Consider the following 15,841-nt stretch of genomic DNA (forward strand, 5'->3'; position numbering starts at 1 on the left):
CGAGAGGCAGTAGCTGTGTCAACTACCACGACTCTTGGTAAATAGTTCCAGTGGTTGATTACTTGCTGTTAAAAATGTACACTTCCTGGGCACAGCTGAGGAATCAGCCCTACATTTAAATAAACACTGAACACATTGCTTTTCCCAGCTCCCAAGAGATAAGCACAAGGCCTTCCCTATAAAAGGAGTTGTAAGTAGATCAGCGTATGCACAGCTGTGCTGGAATCACCATGACTGTCCGAATGCTGGGGGCCCTTACAGCTTTGTTCCTTCTCCTTGCTCAGTGTGGTAAGTCTGCTCCTGGAACCTATGGGGGTGGAGCGTGGGCAGGGTCTCGGGGGGAGGAGGCTGAGTGGGGGTGAACCTTGAAGTGGAATAGGAGGCAGGGCCACAGTCGAGGCACTGGTGCTGCCCCTCTCTCCCCCCCTTCCCGCCCCCCCCCCCCCCCCGGAGCTTCTGGCACTCATGCCCAGCCTCCACAAATGCAGGAATCACATGCCCATGTGGACCATCCTGAAAGATTTGCATGTGGACAAGGCTGGTCATTATGAATGGGCTAAGGGGGACGTACCATGCACAAGGGCCAGGCGGACAGTCTCAGGGCCATACTGTGCACAGGGGGGCCCTGTGGAGGGGCTGAGGAGGATGTATTAGCTTGGAAAAGAGACGACTAAAGGGGATATGATGGAGGTCTATAAAATCATGACTGGTGTGGAGAAAGTAAATAAGGAAGTGTTATTTACTCCTTCTCGTAACATAAGAACTAGGGGTCACCCAATGAAATTAATAGGCAGCAGGTTTAAAACAAAGAAACAGAAGTATTTCTTCACACAACACACAGTCAACCTGTGGAACTCCTTGCCAGAGGATGCTGTGAAGGCCAAGGCCATAACAGGGTACAAAAAAGAACTAGATAAGTTCATGGAGGATAGGTCCATCAATGGCTATTAGCGAGGCTGGGCAGGGATGGTGTCCCTCGCCTCTGTTTGCCAGAAGCTGGGAATGGGCGACAAGGGATGGAGCACTTTGATGATTACCTGTTCTGCTCATTCCCTCTGGGGCACCTGGCATGGGCCACTGTCGGCAGACAGGATACTAGGCTAGATGGACCTTTGGTCTGACCCAGTGTGGCCGTTCTTATGTTCTTATCCTGCACAGGGGCCGTGCGGATGGGCTGAGGGGGACCTACCACGCGCAGGGGCTGTGCGGATGGGCTCCGTGGGATGTACTGTGCCCCATGGCAATGAGAGATGCCTAGGGGGGCACACTGTGCACAGGGGCCATGTCAGTGCTCAGGGGCTGTCATGTACTTGTGCACTGTAGGTTGCAGGGTTGCTCCTAGCAGGTCAGGCTTCTGTATCAGATGTAGGCTGACTGCAGAGTGTACTTCTCAGAGAGATACACACCCCGTGTGTGCACTGTAAGGTCCTTTAATGTACTGAGGGTAGCTTAAATAAGGTCTTGTACACAGCGCCACCTAGTGGTTAAAGAGTATCATACCGATTAGCATTCCATTACTTCTCCCCTTTAAGTTCTACTTTTCTACCAACTTCAGTATTTACACTATCTCCGCTATCTTTGTAGATCAGTAGGTAGCAGTCTAAGTGTCTCTGGATTGTACTGTTTTTTTAAATTACATAATCCAAATGCATAACAACTTGGTCATTTGGCTGTCCATTTGTTGCAACGCCTGTCTGTAGTCGGTCTAGAATCCTTAAGTCGTTGTCCTTCTCTTGTTCTGCATCTACCTGTAGAGTTTGCTCTGATTGTTCTTTCTGAGGAACAAACTATCGATGTCAACAGTTTCTGTTGACCTCTATTGTTGGTCTCAATCATATACTGAATTATTTTTCTTCACGACAGCTTGAGTTGTCCATCCTTTTTCTCCACCATATAAATTTGACACGAATTAGGTCACCAGGTTCTAGACCCAGCAGCTCTTTTGCTGAGTGACGTCTGTTATAAAAGTGTTCATAAGTTCTATTAGCCTTTTTATCCAGTATGGCTACTGTCTTCATGGTTGGCCGCTTTGGAAAAGAATCTATTTCTGAGTTGTATTCTCATCTGGAGTTGTGCTGGACTATATCCAGTAGCTGCTATTGGTGTTGATCTTCAACTCAGAAGAGCAAGGAATAGATCTTCCTGCTGTAGGATTTTCTTGGCTGTCTATACAGCTCTCTCAGCCTCTCCATTCACTTGTGGGTAATGTGGGCTGCTAGTAATATGATCAAAATCGTATTTCATTCAGAAGGACTTAAATTCTGGGGCAGTGAATTGTGGTCCATTGTCTGTCACTAGTTGTTCTGGAATACTGCCATGAGTAAAAGTGCACTTCACGCAGGCACTGACTTTTGGTTTTGCTGGTGGGTGCTTTTGAAGAGGTGTGTGTGTGTGTGTGTGTGTGTTTGGGGGGAGGCTATTTTCAGCATATTTATATACTTCTTTCATATTCTAGTTATTGAATGTGTCTATCATTGGCATCTTAACAATGTAATCATTATTAAAATAGTAATGAACTGCATAATTACATTACAATGATTTTAATATACTGTAATTCATTATACTCACCTACAAGCTGCCTTCACTAACGTCCCAGTTTAAAGCCATTACGTCTCACGGAGGCTTTCTGGATGAAATTGTCAGCAACACTGTGGCTCGGGGTGCTCAGTACCAGGTTTACAATGGCACCAATAGTGCTGTGGGGCCGGGCCCACACCCAGAAGGTTCCCCAGTGCCTGCCTGCTGCTCCACCCCCAAGGCCCCACCCGCGGCTCACTCCTCTCCGCCCTCTCTCCCCATGTGAGCAGCAGGCGGGGCCTTGGGGGGAAGAGGCCAAGCGGGGGACAGGGCCTCAGTATGCAGCATGGGCGGGGCCTCGGGGGGGAGAGTCCAAGTAGGGGCGGGGCCTCGGGAGTGGAGCGCTGGGTGTGGCCTTAGGGGGAAGAGGCTGAGCAGGGGCAGGGCCTTGAGGTGGAGCAGGGGTGGGTTTAGGGTGATCAGGCGTCCCAATTTTATCGGGACTGTCCCGATATTTGCTTGTTTGTCCCGCGTCCCGACCGATGTGCGGTCAGGACACTGGACAAACAAGCAATTTTGCCCTCCCTGGAGGGCTCTCACCCCCACCCCCACCCCCGACTCCACCCCTTCCTTCCCCCATTGGCTCCCTCCCCAAATCCCCGCCCTGGCCCCACCTCTTACCCAAGCACGTGGCATTCCTCCTCCCTCCCAGGCTTGTTGCTGTAATGGCGGCAAGCCTGGAGGGAGGGGGTGGTGGCTGGCTTCCAGTTCCTGGAGCTGGTGAGTAGGGGCACCGGGCGGGCAGGGGGGCTGGCAAGGGGGCTGCTCCCCCAGGAGGGCAACGGGGGGGCTCCGCACCCCAGCAGGGGAGAGCGGCTCGGGGCCGCACGAGTGGCCATGCCAAGTTTATTGGCTTGGGGGGGGACCCTGGCCGGCTCCTCGCCCCTGTAGGGGGGTAGCGTCCACCCCTCCCCCCTCATCCTGGCTCCTCAGCTGAGCCCCCCCGTCGCCCTCCTGGGGGAGCAGCCCCCTTGCCAGCCCCCCTTGCCCGCCCGGTGCCCCTACTCACCAGCTCCAGGAACTGGAAGCCGGCCACCACCCCCTCCCTCCACGTTTGTGCCGGCATTCCAGCTGCAAGCCTGGAGGGTGAGGAATGCCGCTCAGCTGAGGAGCCAGGACGAGGGGGGGTGGGACTCGGCTCCTTACCTGGCCTGCGGCGGCCGGCGAAACATGCTGGCGTGGGGCGGGGACGCTACCCCCCTACAGGGCAGGGTGAGGAGCCGGCCAGGGTCTCCCCCCCAGCTGATAAACTTTACGTGGCCACTTGCGCGGCCCTGAGCCGCTCTCCCCCGCCGCTGCCGGGGTCCGGAGCCCCGCGCCTCTAACTCCAGCGGCTCCTTCCCCGCGGGGCGGTGGGACGTGCTGCATGTGCCCGGGGCCCTGAGGGGGGGGCGTGGCTGCGGCGTGGCCAGGGCCTGCTAATTCCCCCGGCACCTGCAAAACGGCTTTTTTTTTTTTTACTTCCCCCCCCCCCCTCCCCCCGCGTCCCGATATTTCCTGTCAGTGATCTGGTCACCCTAGGTGGGTTCGTGGTCCGGGAGCTGGGGCCCACAAAAGACTAATCTGGCCCTGTGGGTGCTAAGCACCCCCTATCTTTTTTCAGTGGGTGTTTGAGCCCCGGAGCACCCACAGAGTCGGCGCCTATGGCACTTCAGTTTCTCAATAACACTGTGCATGTTCTATCTTTCGAGTACGCTATTTCTATATACCTGGACAAATATTCCCCAACAAGCAGACAATGATGTCCTCTGAATTCACATAAGTCTGCAGCTAGTCTCTTCCAAGGTCTGTCTGGTAGGGGTATTTGTATACTGTCTGGTTCAGAATTGTCCCTTAACTTGATTTGTACTGGATCTCTTTTCAAAAGTCAATGACATCAAATCCCCGGTTGAATTCTTCCACTTTTCTCACTAGGTCTATCATGGCTCCCACGCTGCGACTGAGAAGGTTGTTGGTCTTTGATCCTTTGATCACAGGCAAGCTGAATGCCCAGCTTGTGTCTTTGTGAGTTGTTTCTGTGGTGAATTGGCCCCTGACGTTCAGAACAGCGCAGGGCCATTCAGAGCTGTGTGAGGTGGCCCCTGCTCCGGGAGGGGTTGCAGGTGATTGTAAATCCCTTCTGAGAGGACTGTGACCTCTGCTCCTGAGTCAGTTTTAAAGTCAATAGTCTTGCCATGAATACTCAATTTCACTGTCCAGACAAGTGATAGATCCCAGAAACAATGAATCTCTATTGTCCATAACTCCCTGAGTGCATTGGTGCAACAAAGAACTGCAAAATGTCCATATTTTATGCATGTATCTCACCGTGTGCCTCTGGCTGCACATGCACCATCTCCTCAGATATGACTTTTCCCCACCTTGTGCATGTGGGCTGGGATTTGTTCCTCCAAGCCTGGGAGTTTTCTCTCCTGGCCTCAGGGTATTGTGATAATGACTTTTAACATCCAAGTGGCTATTTACGGCTTCTAAACTAGTTTCAGGATATCGCAGTCCGGGGTGCAATCCAGACTAGTGAGGGGTTGTCACCACCTGCCCTGTCACCGTGGGTGTCTCTCAATGCTTTGCTGCTGTAGCTCCCAACCTGGGCTACTCACAAATACCCAAACACCCTGCAGGTCACACCTGAGTGTCTGTGTGTAGCTCCAGCCTGCCAGCCACACGTCAGTCACCCTCTGGCTTCCACCAGCCTTGGTTACTGCCTGCAGGGTGACCCCAACACACTCCCAGTCCCAGACTTTCTCCCAAAACGTGAGTTCTGCTCTGTCTGGCACTCTCCTAGACTGTTCAAATATTAGAGGCCCGTTGGCCCTGGAAGGGGTCAATGTACAATGGCTTGCTACTTTAATTGGAGTTACCAAACCATTCAGTTTAACTACAACACTGTTTTAAGTTTTGATTAAGACTAAAACAAGTTTATTTAACTACTAAGAGATTTTAAGCGAGTACAAGTATAGGGCATTAAAGTCAGGAATGAGAAATAAAGATAAAATGCTTCTAGTGCTAAAACGTAACAAACTAGACTTGGTTCAAAGTAAAATTCTTACCACAGGTTCCCAGCAACAGGGCTGGCCAAATTCTCAAGTGAGGATTTGCCCCCAAAGGACTGGTTCCTTTGTCGTCTTAGGTGAGAGAGAGAGAGAGAGACCCCGCGCGCGCAAGAGCGACCCCCTGAGGTGTTTTTGCCCATCCCTTTTATTGTCCAGTCACCCTTTGAAATGCTTTTCCTGAGGGTCACCCCAGATCAAGTTCCTTCCTGCTGTGAGCATGGAGACAAGGAGTCTCGTGGTAAAAGAGGTTCCATTTTGTTTGCTAAAATGCAAATCAATCAGTTCCTACTCCCCTTAACTGCCAAAGAACGGCCACGGGACTGGGGATGGCCCATCAACGTGACACCTGGCTAGAGGTGTCAGCTTGTCCTTTGTCTTTGAGAAACTGGTTTGTTTATCCCCTCCCCAGACTTGTCTGGTAAACACACTTCAGTCATGATTTCAGCTTATGTTCATAACTTTACACATAATGTTGCTGCACACATTTCAGCATGGTATTATTGATCAGTGAGTTGTTAAGCTTATTGTGTACAAAGATTATTACAGTGGTGTGTAGCCTGTGAATACAGGGTTGCATTCGGTCACACAGGTTTTTCTGCCCTTTATTCTGCTGTATGACTAGCTCAGACTGCTTTGCTATCTGTATAGCTGTGGCTAGGGTTAAATCTGTCTTCAGTTGTAGCTGCTAACCCAATAACCAGCCTGTCTCTGATATTTTCACATTTTGCAGTTCCAAAATAAGTTTTCAGTCAATGCATGCAGAGCTCTTATAAAACATTCAACGTTTTCCCCTTGTTCTTGAATTCTCTGGTGGAAAAATGTGGAAACCACATTTGAGATATAATGTATGCATCAAAGATAGCCAGAACCCTTTCATAGTCATCTGTGTGACTATCCTCAGTAAAGTCAAAGGATTTATAGGATATGCTCCGCCTGCGGGGCCGTCCTTACCCATATGCAAAGTACGCAGCTGCGTAAGGCACCAGGAAATTTTGGGCAAATTTCCTGGTGCCCTAAGCAGCTGTGTGCTGCTCCAGCCCCTGCTCTGCCTCTTCCCCATGGCCTCCGCCCCCGCCCCACCCCCACTCCACCCCTTCCCTTGAGGACTGCAGCAGGGGTTGGGCGCCCTGCACTCACTGGGCAGCGGGAAGAGGAGCGACCTGGCCCCAGCCCGCTCTGCGCCTCCGGCTCCCAGCCACGCTACCAGTAAGTGCTGGGGCCAGGGGTGGTTCCCACCTGCCCCCCAAGGCTGGGAGCCAGGGGAGCAGAGCAGAGCGGACTGGGGCCGGGTCACTCAACTTACTGCTGCCCCATGAGTGCAGGGTGGGCTCGACCCCGCACTCACCAGGCGGCAGGAAGTGGAGCGACCTGGCCCCAACCAGCTCTGCCGGCTCATGCTGGGGGGTGGTTCCCCCCAAGCCAGCCCCCCTGCGGAGGCCTGGGGCCAGCCCCCTCCTCCCCGCAGAAGCCTGGGGCCACACACACACACACCCCGCGAGGGGCGGGGGCTGCGTAGGGCACCAAAATGGCTAGGGACGGCCCTGTCCACCTGCTTCTCAATAGCATACATTTAAAGAAGATACCTGAATATCCCCAGTTTCTGACTTTATAGCAATTTCAAATCTTGCAAATTATTGCTTCCAATCTGTCCAGCTTTGAGAAACCTTCACAGTGAAGTTCTCTGAGGCATTGAAGAGTGGTACGTTGGTGAGGGCCTGCAACTTTTCTTGCTTTATTGCTTTTGTTTGTTCTCTGGCACGAGTTTACTTTTGACCTCATGTCATGTACTACTTGTACACTGTAGATTGCAGGGCTGCTACTAGCAGGTCAGGCATCTGTATCTATTGACTGACTGCAGCGTTTACTTCTCAGAAAGATGCACACCAGATGTGTTCACTATAAGATCCTTTAATGCTCTTCCAGGTATGGCTAACGTTAGCTTAAATAAGGTATTTTACATACAGTGCCACTGAACAGTATAATACAGCAAAAATAACAGGAGTACTTGTGGCACCTTAGAGACTAACAAATGCTCTAATAAATTTGTTAGTCTCTAAGGTGCCACAAGTACTCCTGTTATTTTTGCGGATACAGACTAACACGGCTGCTACTCTGAAACCTGTCAGTATAATACAGTTTAACATTCCATGCAGGTGGGCTCAGGAGGCGGTAATGTGCACAGGCGCTATGCCGATAGGCTGAGGGTGATGTGCTGTACACAGGGGCCATGTGGATGGGATCCAGGGAAAGCACTGTGCACAGGGGCCAGGCGGATGGGCTCACAGGGATGTACCGGGCACAGGGGGCTGGCGGACGATCTGACGGGGATGTACCGGGCACAGGGGGCTGGCGGACGATCTGACGGGGATGTACCGTGCACAGGGGGCTGGCGGATGAGCTGACAGCGAGATACCGTGCACTGGGGCCAGGCAGACGAGCTCACGGGGATGTACCGTGCACAGGGGGCTGGCAGACGGGCTCACGGGGATGTACCATGAACAGGGCTGTGTGGAATTAGGCTTAGAAGCAGATGATGAGTGGCTGGCTCATGGTGGTTGAGGTGACCATGTCAGAGGAGCAGAGGGGTCAGGGCAACTTGGCACTTGACACAGAGGAATAGGCGGGGAGGGGGACAAGGAGCATCACACCGGTGTGGCAGCAGAGGGTGCTGTGGAGGCATTCGGATTTCTCCTGGAGCTAAAGTTTGTAAAACTGCTATTAGCAGAGAGGGAGAGGAAGGGCCAGAGAGTAGGCCCTGAAACTTGTCCACTGAATTGTCTGCTGAAACTTGTGATTTGCAGGGCCTGCTGTAGGAAGTATGCTAGGTCTTGAGCCCCATATGCAAGGGGAGGTTGAGCCTTCTATGCCACTTGCCATGTGTACACAACAGGATTGCAGGAGTGTGAGGTGGGTGTCCTGCCACTGAACTCAGCAGTAACTCAGTGTAGAACTAGGGTAATGTGGGGGATCAGGCCTGGAATGCTGTTTGTCAGCTCATAGTTGGGCTGTTCCTGTTGCTTAAGAACATAAGATACTGGGTCCATCTAGGTCCTATATTCTGACAGTGGCCAATGCCCGGTGCTTCAGAGCAGGGAATTAATACAGTGATCCATCCCCTGTCGTCCAGTCCCAGCTTCTGGCAGTCAGAGGCTAGAGACATCCAGAGCATGAGTTTGTGTCCCTGGCCATCTTGGCTAATAGCCATTGATGGACCTATTTTCTATGAACTTATCTTATTCTTTTTTGAACCCAGCTATGCTTTTGGCCTTCACAACATCCCCTGGCAACCTGTTCCACACGTTGACTGTGCATTGTGTGAAGAAGTACTTCCTTTTGTTTAAACCTGCTGCCTATTAATTTTATCTGGTGAATCCTAGTTCTTGTGTTATGTGAAGGGGTAAATAACACTTCCCTATTCCCTATTCACTTTCTCCACACCAGTCATTATTCTATTGACTTTTATCATATCCCCCCCCCCAAGTCATCTCTTTTCTAAGCTGAACAGCCCCAGTCTTTTTAACCTCTCCTCCTATGGAAGCTGTTCTATACCCTTAATAATTTTTGTTGCCATTCTCTGTACTTTTTTCAATTCTAATGCATCTTTTTTGAGATGGGGTGACCAGACCTGCACACAGTATTCAAGATGTGGGTGTACCAGGGATTTATAAAGTAGCATTGTGATATTTACTGTCTCATTATCTATCCCTTTCCTAATAGTTCCCCACATTGTTAGCTGTTCTGACTGCCGCTGCACACTGAGCAGATGTTTTCAGAGAATGTAGCATCCATGCGGTGCTGTGAAGGTGCCCAGCACCTTTGAGACCAGGGAGGGAGACCCAGCACCAGCCTCAAGTCACTGGGCTCGCAACCTAGCACAGAAGAGCACAGCAGCTGAGGAGCAATTGCTGGTGGGGAGGGTTCTGCTGAGAGCGGGTTTAAAGGAGAGATCTAATGGCGAAAGGAGAGTGGGCCCAGGAATGGGAAGTCCTTACCTTTGTTTACTGGCTAGTTAGAACAAAGGTTAAAAAATGCAAGTGGCTATGTCTGCCCTTGGCCCCGTAGCTGTGCAGCTATTACTTGGCTCTGTGGTGGCCGATATTGTGTTAATCTAAGGAGTGATTTGTGTATTATTTGAATAATAGAATCATAGACTTTAAGGTCAGAAGGGACCATTATGATCGTCTAATCTGACCTCCTGCACAACGCAGGCCACAGAATCTCACCCACCCACTCCTGTAACAAACCCCTAACCTACGTCTGAGCTATTGAAGTCCTCAAATCGTGGTTTAAAGACTTCAAGGTGCAGAGAATCCTCCAGCAAGTGACCCGTGCCCCACAGTGCAGAGGAAGGCGAAAACCCCCCAGGGCCTCTGCCAATCTGCCCTGGAGGAAAATTCCTTCCTGACCCCAAATATGGCGATCAGCTAAACCCTGAGCATGTGGGTGAGACTCACCAGCGAGCAACCAGGAAAGAATTCTCTGTAGTAACTCAGATCCCACCCCATCTAACATCCCATCACAGGCCATTGGGCATATTTACTGCTAATGGTCAAAGATCAATTAATTGCCAAAATTAGGCTATCCCATCATACCATCCCCTCCATAAACCTATCAAGCTTAGTCTTGCAGCCAGATATGTCTTTTGCCCCCACTGCTCCCCTTGGAAGCCTGTTCCAGAACTTCACTCCTCTGATGGTTAGAAACCTTCGTCTAATTTCAAGTCTAAACTTCCTGATGGCCAGTTTATATCCCATGATGCCCAGTGGTGCCCATGATGTGCTTGGCACTTTCCAAACCCACTGGCTCTGAGGAGCTCACAGTCTATAGGCGGGCAGGCAGGCAGGCCGGCCAAGGTTACTGGACAGGGAACAGCAATCGGCAGTGTAGGTACAAGCCTGCTGCACCTTCGTGGGAGCGCCAGCAGGAAGGCTGGAGTCTGAGCCATGAGCTGAACCAGAACCGAACTGGAACCGGAGAATTAGCCCAAACTGGTATTTTTTTACATGATCTGGACCCGAACCTGACCTATACCTTTGTCCTGCCTCCTGAACTGGAATGGAACTGAAACAAATTAGGGTTACTGGTTAAAACAAAGGTTCAGCATTTTTTAGGCTCAATATTTTTAAAAACTACAGTGATGTTATTCGCCTTATAAAACCAGCCAACAGAATAACAAATGGGCCTGGGATTGCTACCAGACAGGCCCAGCCCGGCCTAGTGAGACAAGCATGAGGACGGGGGAGGCCAGCTTAGAAGAGTAAGGGAAGAGGCGAAGTTTGGGAGCCACCTGCAGGAGGCACCACATGGGGCAGCAGGGGCCCCAGAGATAGAGGGACCCCAGAAAGAGAAGAGGTGGGCTGCTCCCTGGCCCCATCAAGCCCAAGGACAGAGATAAAGGCTGCCCAGCCCTTCTCCCTTTAGCCCCCTGCCCCTAACCCCTGGGCAGCTCCTCCCTCCAACTGGCCCACATGCGGCAGGGCCACATTCCAAACCCACTCCCCACTGGAGTGAGCTGCAGGTCCGAGTCCCAACCCCCTCCCACCCACCCAGTGCACTGCCTGATCCCCACCCCACCCAGAGCAGTTCTTTCTCTTCCCCCACCTGGCTCGCAGTGGCAGGCTCGGATTAGAGCAAAGCTCAACGGGTAGTGATCAATGGCTCGGTGTCTAGTTGGGAGCCGGTATTAAGCACAGTGCCCCAGGGGTCGGTCCTGGGGCCGGTTTTGTTCAACATCTTTATTGATGATGGGATTAATTGCACCCTCAGCAAGTTCGTGGATGACACTACGCTGGGGGGAGAGGTAGATACGCTGGAGGGTAGGGATAAGGTCCAGAGTGACCTAGACAAATTGGAGGATTGGGCCAAAAGAAATCTGATGAGGTTCAACAAGGACAAGTGCAGAGTCCTGCACTTAGGAAGGAAGAATCCCATGGCTGGGGACCCACTGGCTAAGCGGCGGTTCTGGAGAAAAGGACCTGGGGATTACAGTGGACGAGAAGCTGGATATGAGTCAGCAGTGTGCCCTTGTTGTCAAGAAGGCCAACGGCATATTGGGCTGTATTAGTAGGAGCATTGCCAGCAGATCGAGGGAAGTGATTATTCCCCTCTATTCAGCACAGGTGAGGCCAAACCTGGAGTACTGCGTCCAGTTTTGGGCCCCCCACTACAGAAGGGATGTGGCCAAATTGGAGAGAGTCCAGAGGAGGGCAACAAAAATGATTAAGGGGCTGGGGCACATGACTTATGAGGAGAGGCTGAGGGTACTGGGGTTATTTAGTCTGCAGAAGAGAAGAGTGAGGTGGGATTTGACAGCAGCCTTCAATTACCTGAAGGGGGGTTCCAAAGAGGATGGAGCTAGGCTGTTCTCAGTGGTGGCAGATGACAGAACAAGGAGCAATGGTCTCAAGTTGCAGTGGGGGAGGTTTAGGTTGGATATTAGGAAACACTATTTCACTAGGAAGGTGGTGAAGCACTGGAATGGGTTACCTAGGGAGGTGGTGGAATCTCCTTCCTTAGAGGTTTTTAAGGCCCGGCTTGACAAAGCCCTGGCTGGGATGATTTAGTTGGGAATTGGTCCTGCTTTGAGCATGGGGTTGGACTAGATGACCTCCTGAGGTCCCTTCCAACCCTGATATTCTATGGGTACGTCTTCACTACCCGCCGTATCGGCGGGTAGCAATTGATTTATCCGGGATCGATGTATCGCGTCTCGTTAAGACGCGATATATCGATTCCCCGAACGCGGTCCCGTCGACTCTGGAACTCCACCAGAGCGAGCGGCGGTAGCGCAGTCAACGGGGGAGCCACGGCCGTCGATCCTGCGCCATGTGGACCCCAGGTAATTCGATCTGAGATACTTCGACTTCAGCTACGCTATTTGTGTAGCTGAAGTTGCGTATCTTAGATCGATTCCCCCCCCCCCCCGCCCAGTGTAGACCAGCCCTAAGATTCTGTCTGGGAGGCAGCGGTGTATTCTTCTGCTGCAGTGACAGCTCTCCACCACTGGGGGCGCTGCCGGCCCTGCCCTATGGCCTCAGTGAGCAGCGCACTGCGCAGCAGAGAGAGAATGGGGCGGGGGGAGGGAGCGGGAATGAATTTACTTCTCCTAAGATTGAAAGTTGATTGGACCCAGTTGGAACCAGTGACTGAAGGGTTAATTTTTGTGTGTGGCTTGGAGCAGAACTGAACCCGAACCCACGGCATGCGGCTGAGGCGGGCGGACTCGCTGGTCGGAGCTCACGCCCGGCTCTGAGGCGTGGCTCGCTTTCCCCTCAGCGGGGCTATCTCCCCGGGGCCTGGCCTGGCCCCTGCTCTCTGTGAGCGAGACCGGCTTGTCCATTACACTGCTCCTCCGCGTCCTGCTCTTGGATTTCATGGGGTCCTTTCCCTTTCAGGGGCAGGGCCTCAGGAAGGAGGGGTCCCGAGAGTGGTAAGTAGGATCCTGCTGTTCTCGTCTACCTTGCTCCTGTACAGGCCAAGCTCTAGCCAACGCGCTGGGCAGGGCAGTGGGGGGAGTGCGCACAGGGGCCCTCTGTAACGGGCTGTGGGGAGAACAAGGGCTGCTAGCGCTGCCAGCCCTACGTGTGGAGAGAGGACCCTTCTCGCCACTGTGGGCAGAGCTGAAAGCACAAGAAGACACAAGCGAGGGGGTTCAAGGAGGGCGGAGGGCTCCCTGTCCAGGCTGCCCCATCAATTCAGTTCATACAGCCCCTGCCCTGCCACCACCATTCACTTTTCCCACTGCAGACATAGTTTGTGCTGCCCATCCCCCAAATAGTTCCAGCTACCTGCTGATGCAGGACCCCCTGCCAGAGCTCAGGCACTCAGCCATCCCGGGGATCAAGAATAATTCTATGCCACATCCCTGGCACAGTGGAAGTTGTCACCGGCACAGGGGCTCTGTGATCGCTGCAACACTAACACTGCAGGAATTACATCACTGTTGTCTTTCCAGCCGGCATGTGAGCACGCTGCCCTGGCACCAGCATGCCCCTTGAATTACAGGCCTGTCTGCGGGACTGATGGGAACACCTACAGCAATGAGTGCGCGCTCTGCGAGAGGCGAAGGTAAGGTCATGCCCTGGCTATTGCTCATGCACAGCTGATTGCAGGTTGGTGCTGAGCGCTCTGCCCAGGATGACAGCGCAGAGCAGGGCGGGGAAGGAGGCAGGGTTCTCGGGCTGGCCCAGCCCAACCTAAAGGCAAACGGTGATGTTCCTGAGTCGGGGCCTCTCTAGCACATGGGCAGTTTCATCTCTTGGCGGTAGATTGTGACTCAGGTAAGAACCCCCCTTTGTACCCTGTCCAGGCTGCCGGGTCCAGCCACATAGGAGCCAGTGGGGCTACTCCCTCCCTCTCTCTCCCCCGGGGGTGGGTGGGCTCCAGCCCTCTCTCACTTGCCCGAGTAGCTGAGCTAGGCCAGCAGTGAGGGGGTAATCACTTTCTGCAGGTAACGGGCGCATCAGCGGGGAGTCTGGGTCCCAGCATCTCCTGGGGCAGTGCAGCTGGCATGCTGCCCCTCACTCTGGGCCATGCCCAGAATCATTCTAGCCCCTTTCTAGCCCATTGCAGTGACACACCGAGAGCTGATGTAATGCTGCGTATGTGAGGAAGCAACAACACAGCACACTGACTCTGTGAGTTAATCCAGGGCTCTTGCTGAATCCAGCCAGCTCAGCTGGGCTGGACTCTAGAAAATCAGAATGGCCCCAAAATGAGAGGGGAGGAGGAGACTTCCCAACTGGCCCCAATTGCATTGCACTTTTCTGACTGAATTAAGGAAGAACTCTTGGGCTGGATTTTTAAACAAATTAGCAAAATACACATGCTGCCTTGTGCTTTGATTGCCCTTTGCAGTTACCACAATTGGATGCCTTGTCAGCTAGACATTGGCTCACAGTTAGACGTTGCACCTCATCTGCCTGATAGTGGCTGTTCACCAGGAGGGAAATTAGAACAGGAGTACTTGTGGCACCTTAGAGACTAACAAAGTTATTTGAGCATAAGCTTTCGTGGGCTACAGCCCACTTCATCGGAGGCATAGAATGGAACATATAGTAAGGAGATATATATACACATACAGAGAACATGAAAAGGTGGGAGTTGCCCAACCAACTCTAAGATGCTAATTAATTAAGATGAACTGTTGTCAGCAGGAGAAAAAAAAACTTTTGTAGTGATAATCAAGATAGGGAAATTGTGCTTTCTGAAATGGTCGAGTTGCCAGAATGTTTTCAGAGCAGAGTGAGTCCCACTGCAGTTTCCTTGTATTTCCCACTCCAATATTTTTCTATGGTCTCACTGGGCCAAATTCTGCCCTGCTTTACATCCCATGGAAGCTAATAACAAACAGACTTGGCTTCACCAGTTTTGAACAGGATGTCAGCAATTTGACTGATTTTTATGTAATTAAACACACAAAAAGCACCATTGTATGCTTAATTTGTACATTAAATTAGCAGCATTAACTTCAAATTGGCTAATTGTGCATACAAATAACCAATTATGCATATAACTGGCTACTATGCTAATTCTGTATGCAGTTTAGATGTGTAATAATGCACACATTTTGAATGGAAAATTGAACACCGTTTTTAGAAAATCAACCCTTTTTCTATTTGGCTAGACAAAAATCCTAAATGTCACCTAAGGAATATTTTCTAAAACTCTTCTTTTCTGGTATTCTAGAATAACCAAGCAAGATATCCAGATTGTGAAGAATGAAATATGTTAATATTTGGAGCCCTCCAGGACACATTATGAACCACAAGAAAGCTCTGTAATTGATGCTCTGCTCTCTAAGTTGATTCAAAAGTACAAATAATGATCATTTCAGCTTGTTATTCTGAATAATAAAATTAGTATAGGAAGCATTCACAAGAAGCATTTTTATTTGAAACATTTAATTTTATGTACTGGGAAGACACACATGATCTCCCCAAGAATAGGGTGATCAGATAGCAAGTGTGAAAAATCGGGATGGGGGTGGGGGGTAATAGGAGCCCATATTTTAAAAAGCCCAAAATATCGGGACTGTCCCTATAAAATCGGGACATCTGGTCACCCTACCCAAGAAGAACAATTAAAGTAAGTTCTTGTCTCAGATCCATGGTGTGGATCTCTTACCCATCATATGAATTGTTTTCTTCCCATGCTCTGTTGCTAAGAGGGCCATGCGTGGAACTAGCCCACAATATAGACGGCTTTGAGATCCA

General features: G+C 51.4%; 1 protein-coding gene across 1 annotated transcript; it reads left to right on the forward strand.

Moving 5' to 3' along the window:
• Positions 1-206: 206 nt before the first annotated feature.
• Positions 207-15,499, forward strand: SPINK4 (serine peptidase inhibitor Kazal type 4). The gene is made up of 4 exons (XM_065406859.1): positions 207-288; positions 13,022-13,056; positions 13,582-13,694; positions 15,315-15,499. Exons 1-4 carry the CDS (start codon positions 207-209, stop codon positions 15,358-15,360), a joined length of 276 nt encoding a protein of 91 aa, XP_065262931.1. The 3' UTR covers positions 15,361-15,499.
• The last annotated feature ends 342 nt before the right edge of the window (positions 15,500-15,841 follow it).

The sequence above is a fragment of the Emys orbicularis genome, chromosome 6 (genome assembly GCF_028017835.1).
Source record: "Emys orbicularis isolate rEmyOrb1 chromosome 6, rEmyOrb1.hap1, whole genome shotgun sequence".
NCBI lineage: Eukaryota > Metazoa > Chordata > Testudines > Emydidae > Emys > Emys orbicularis.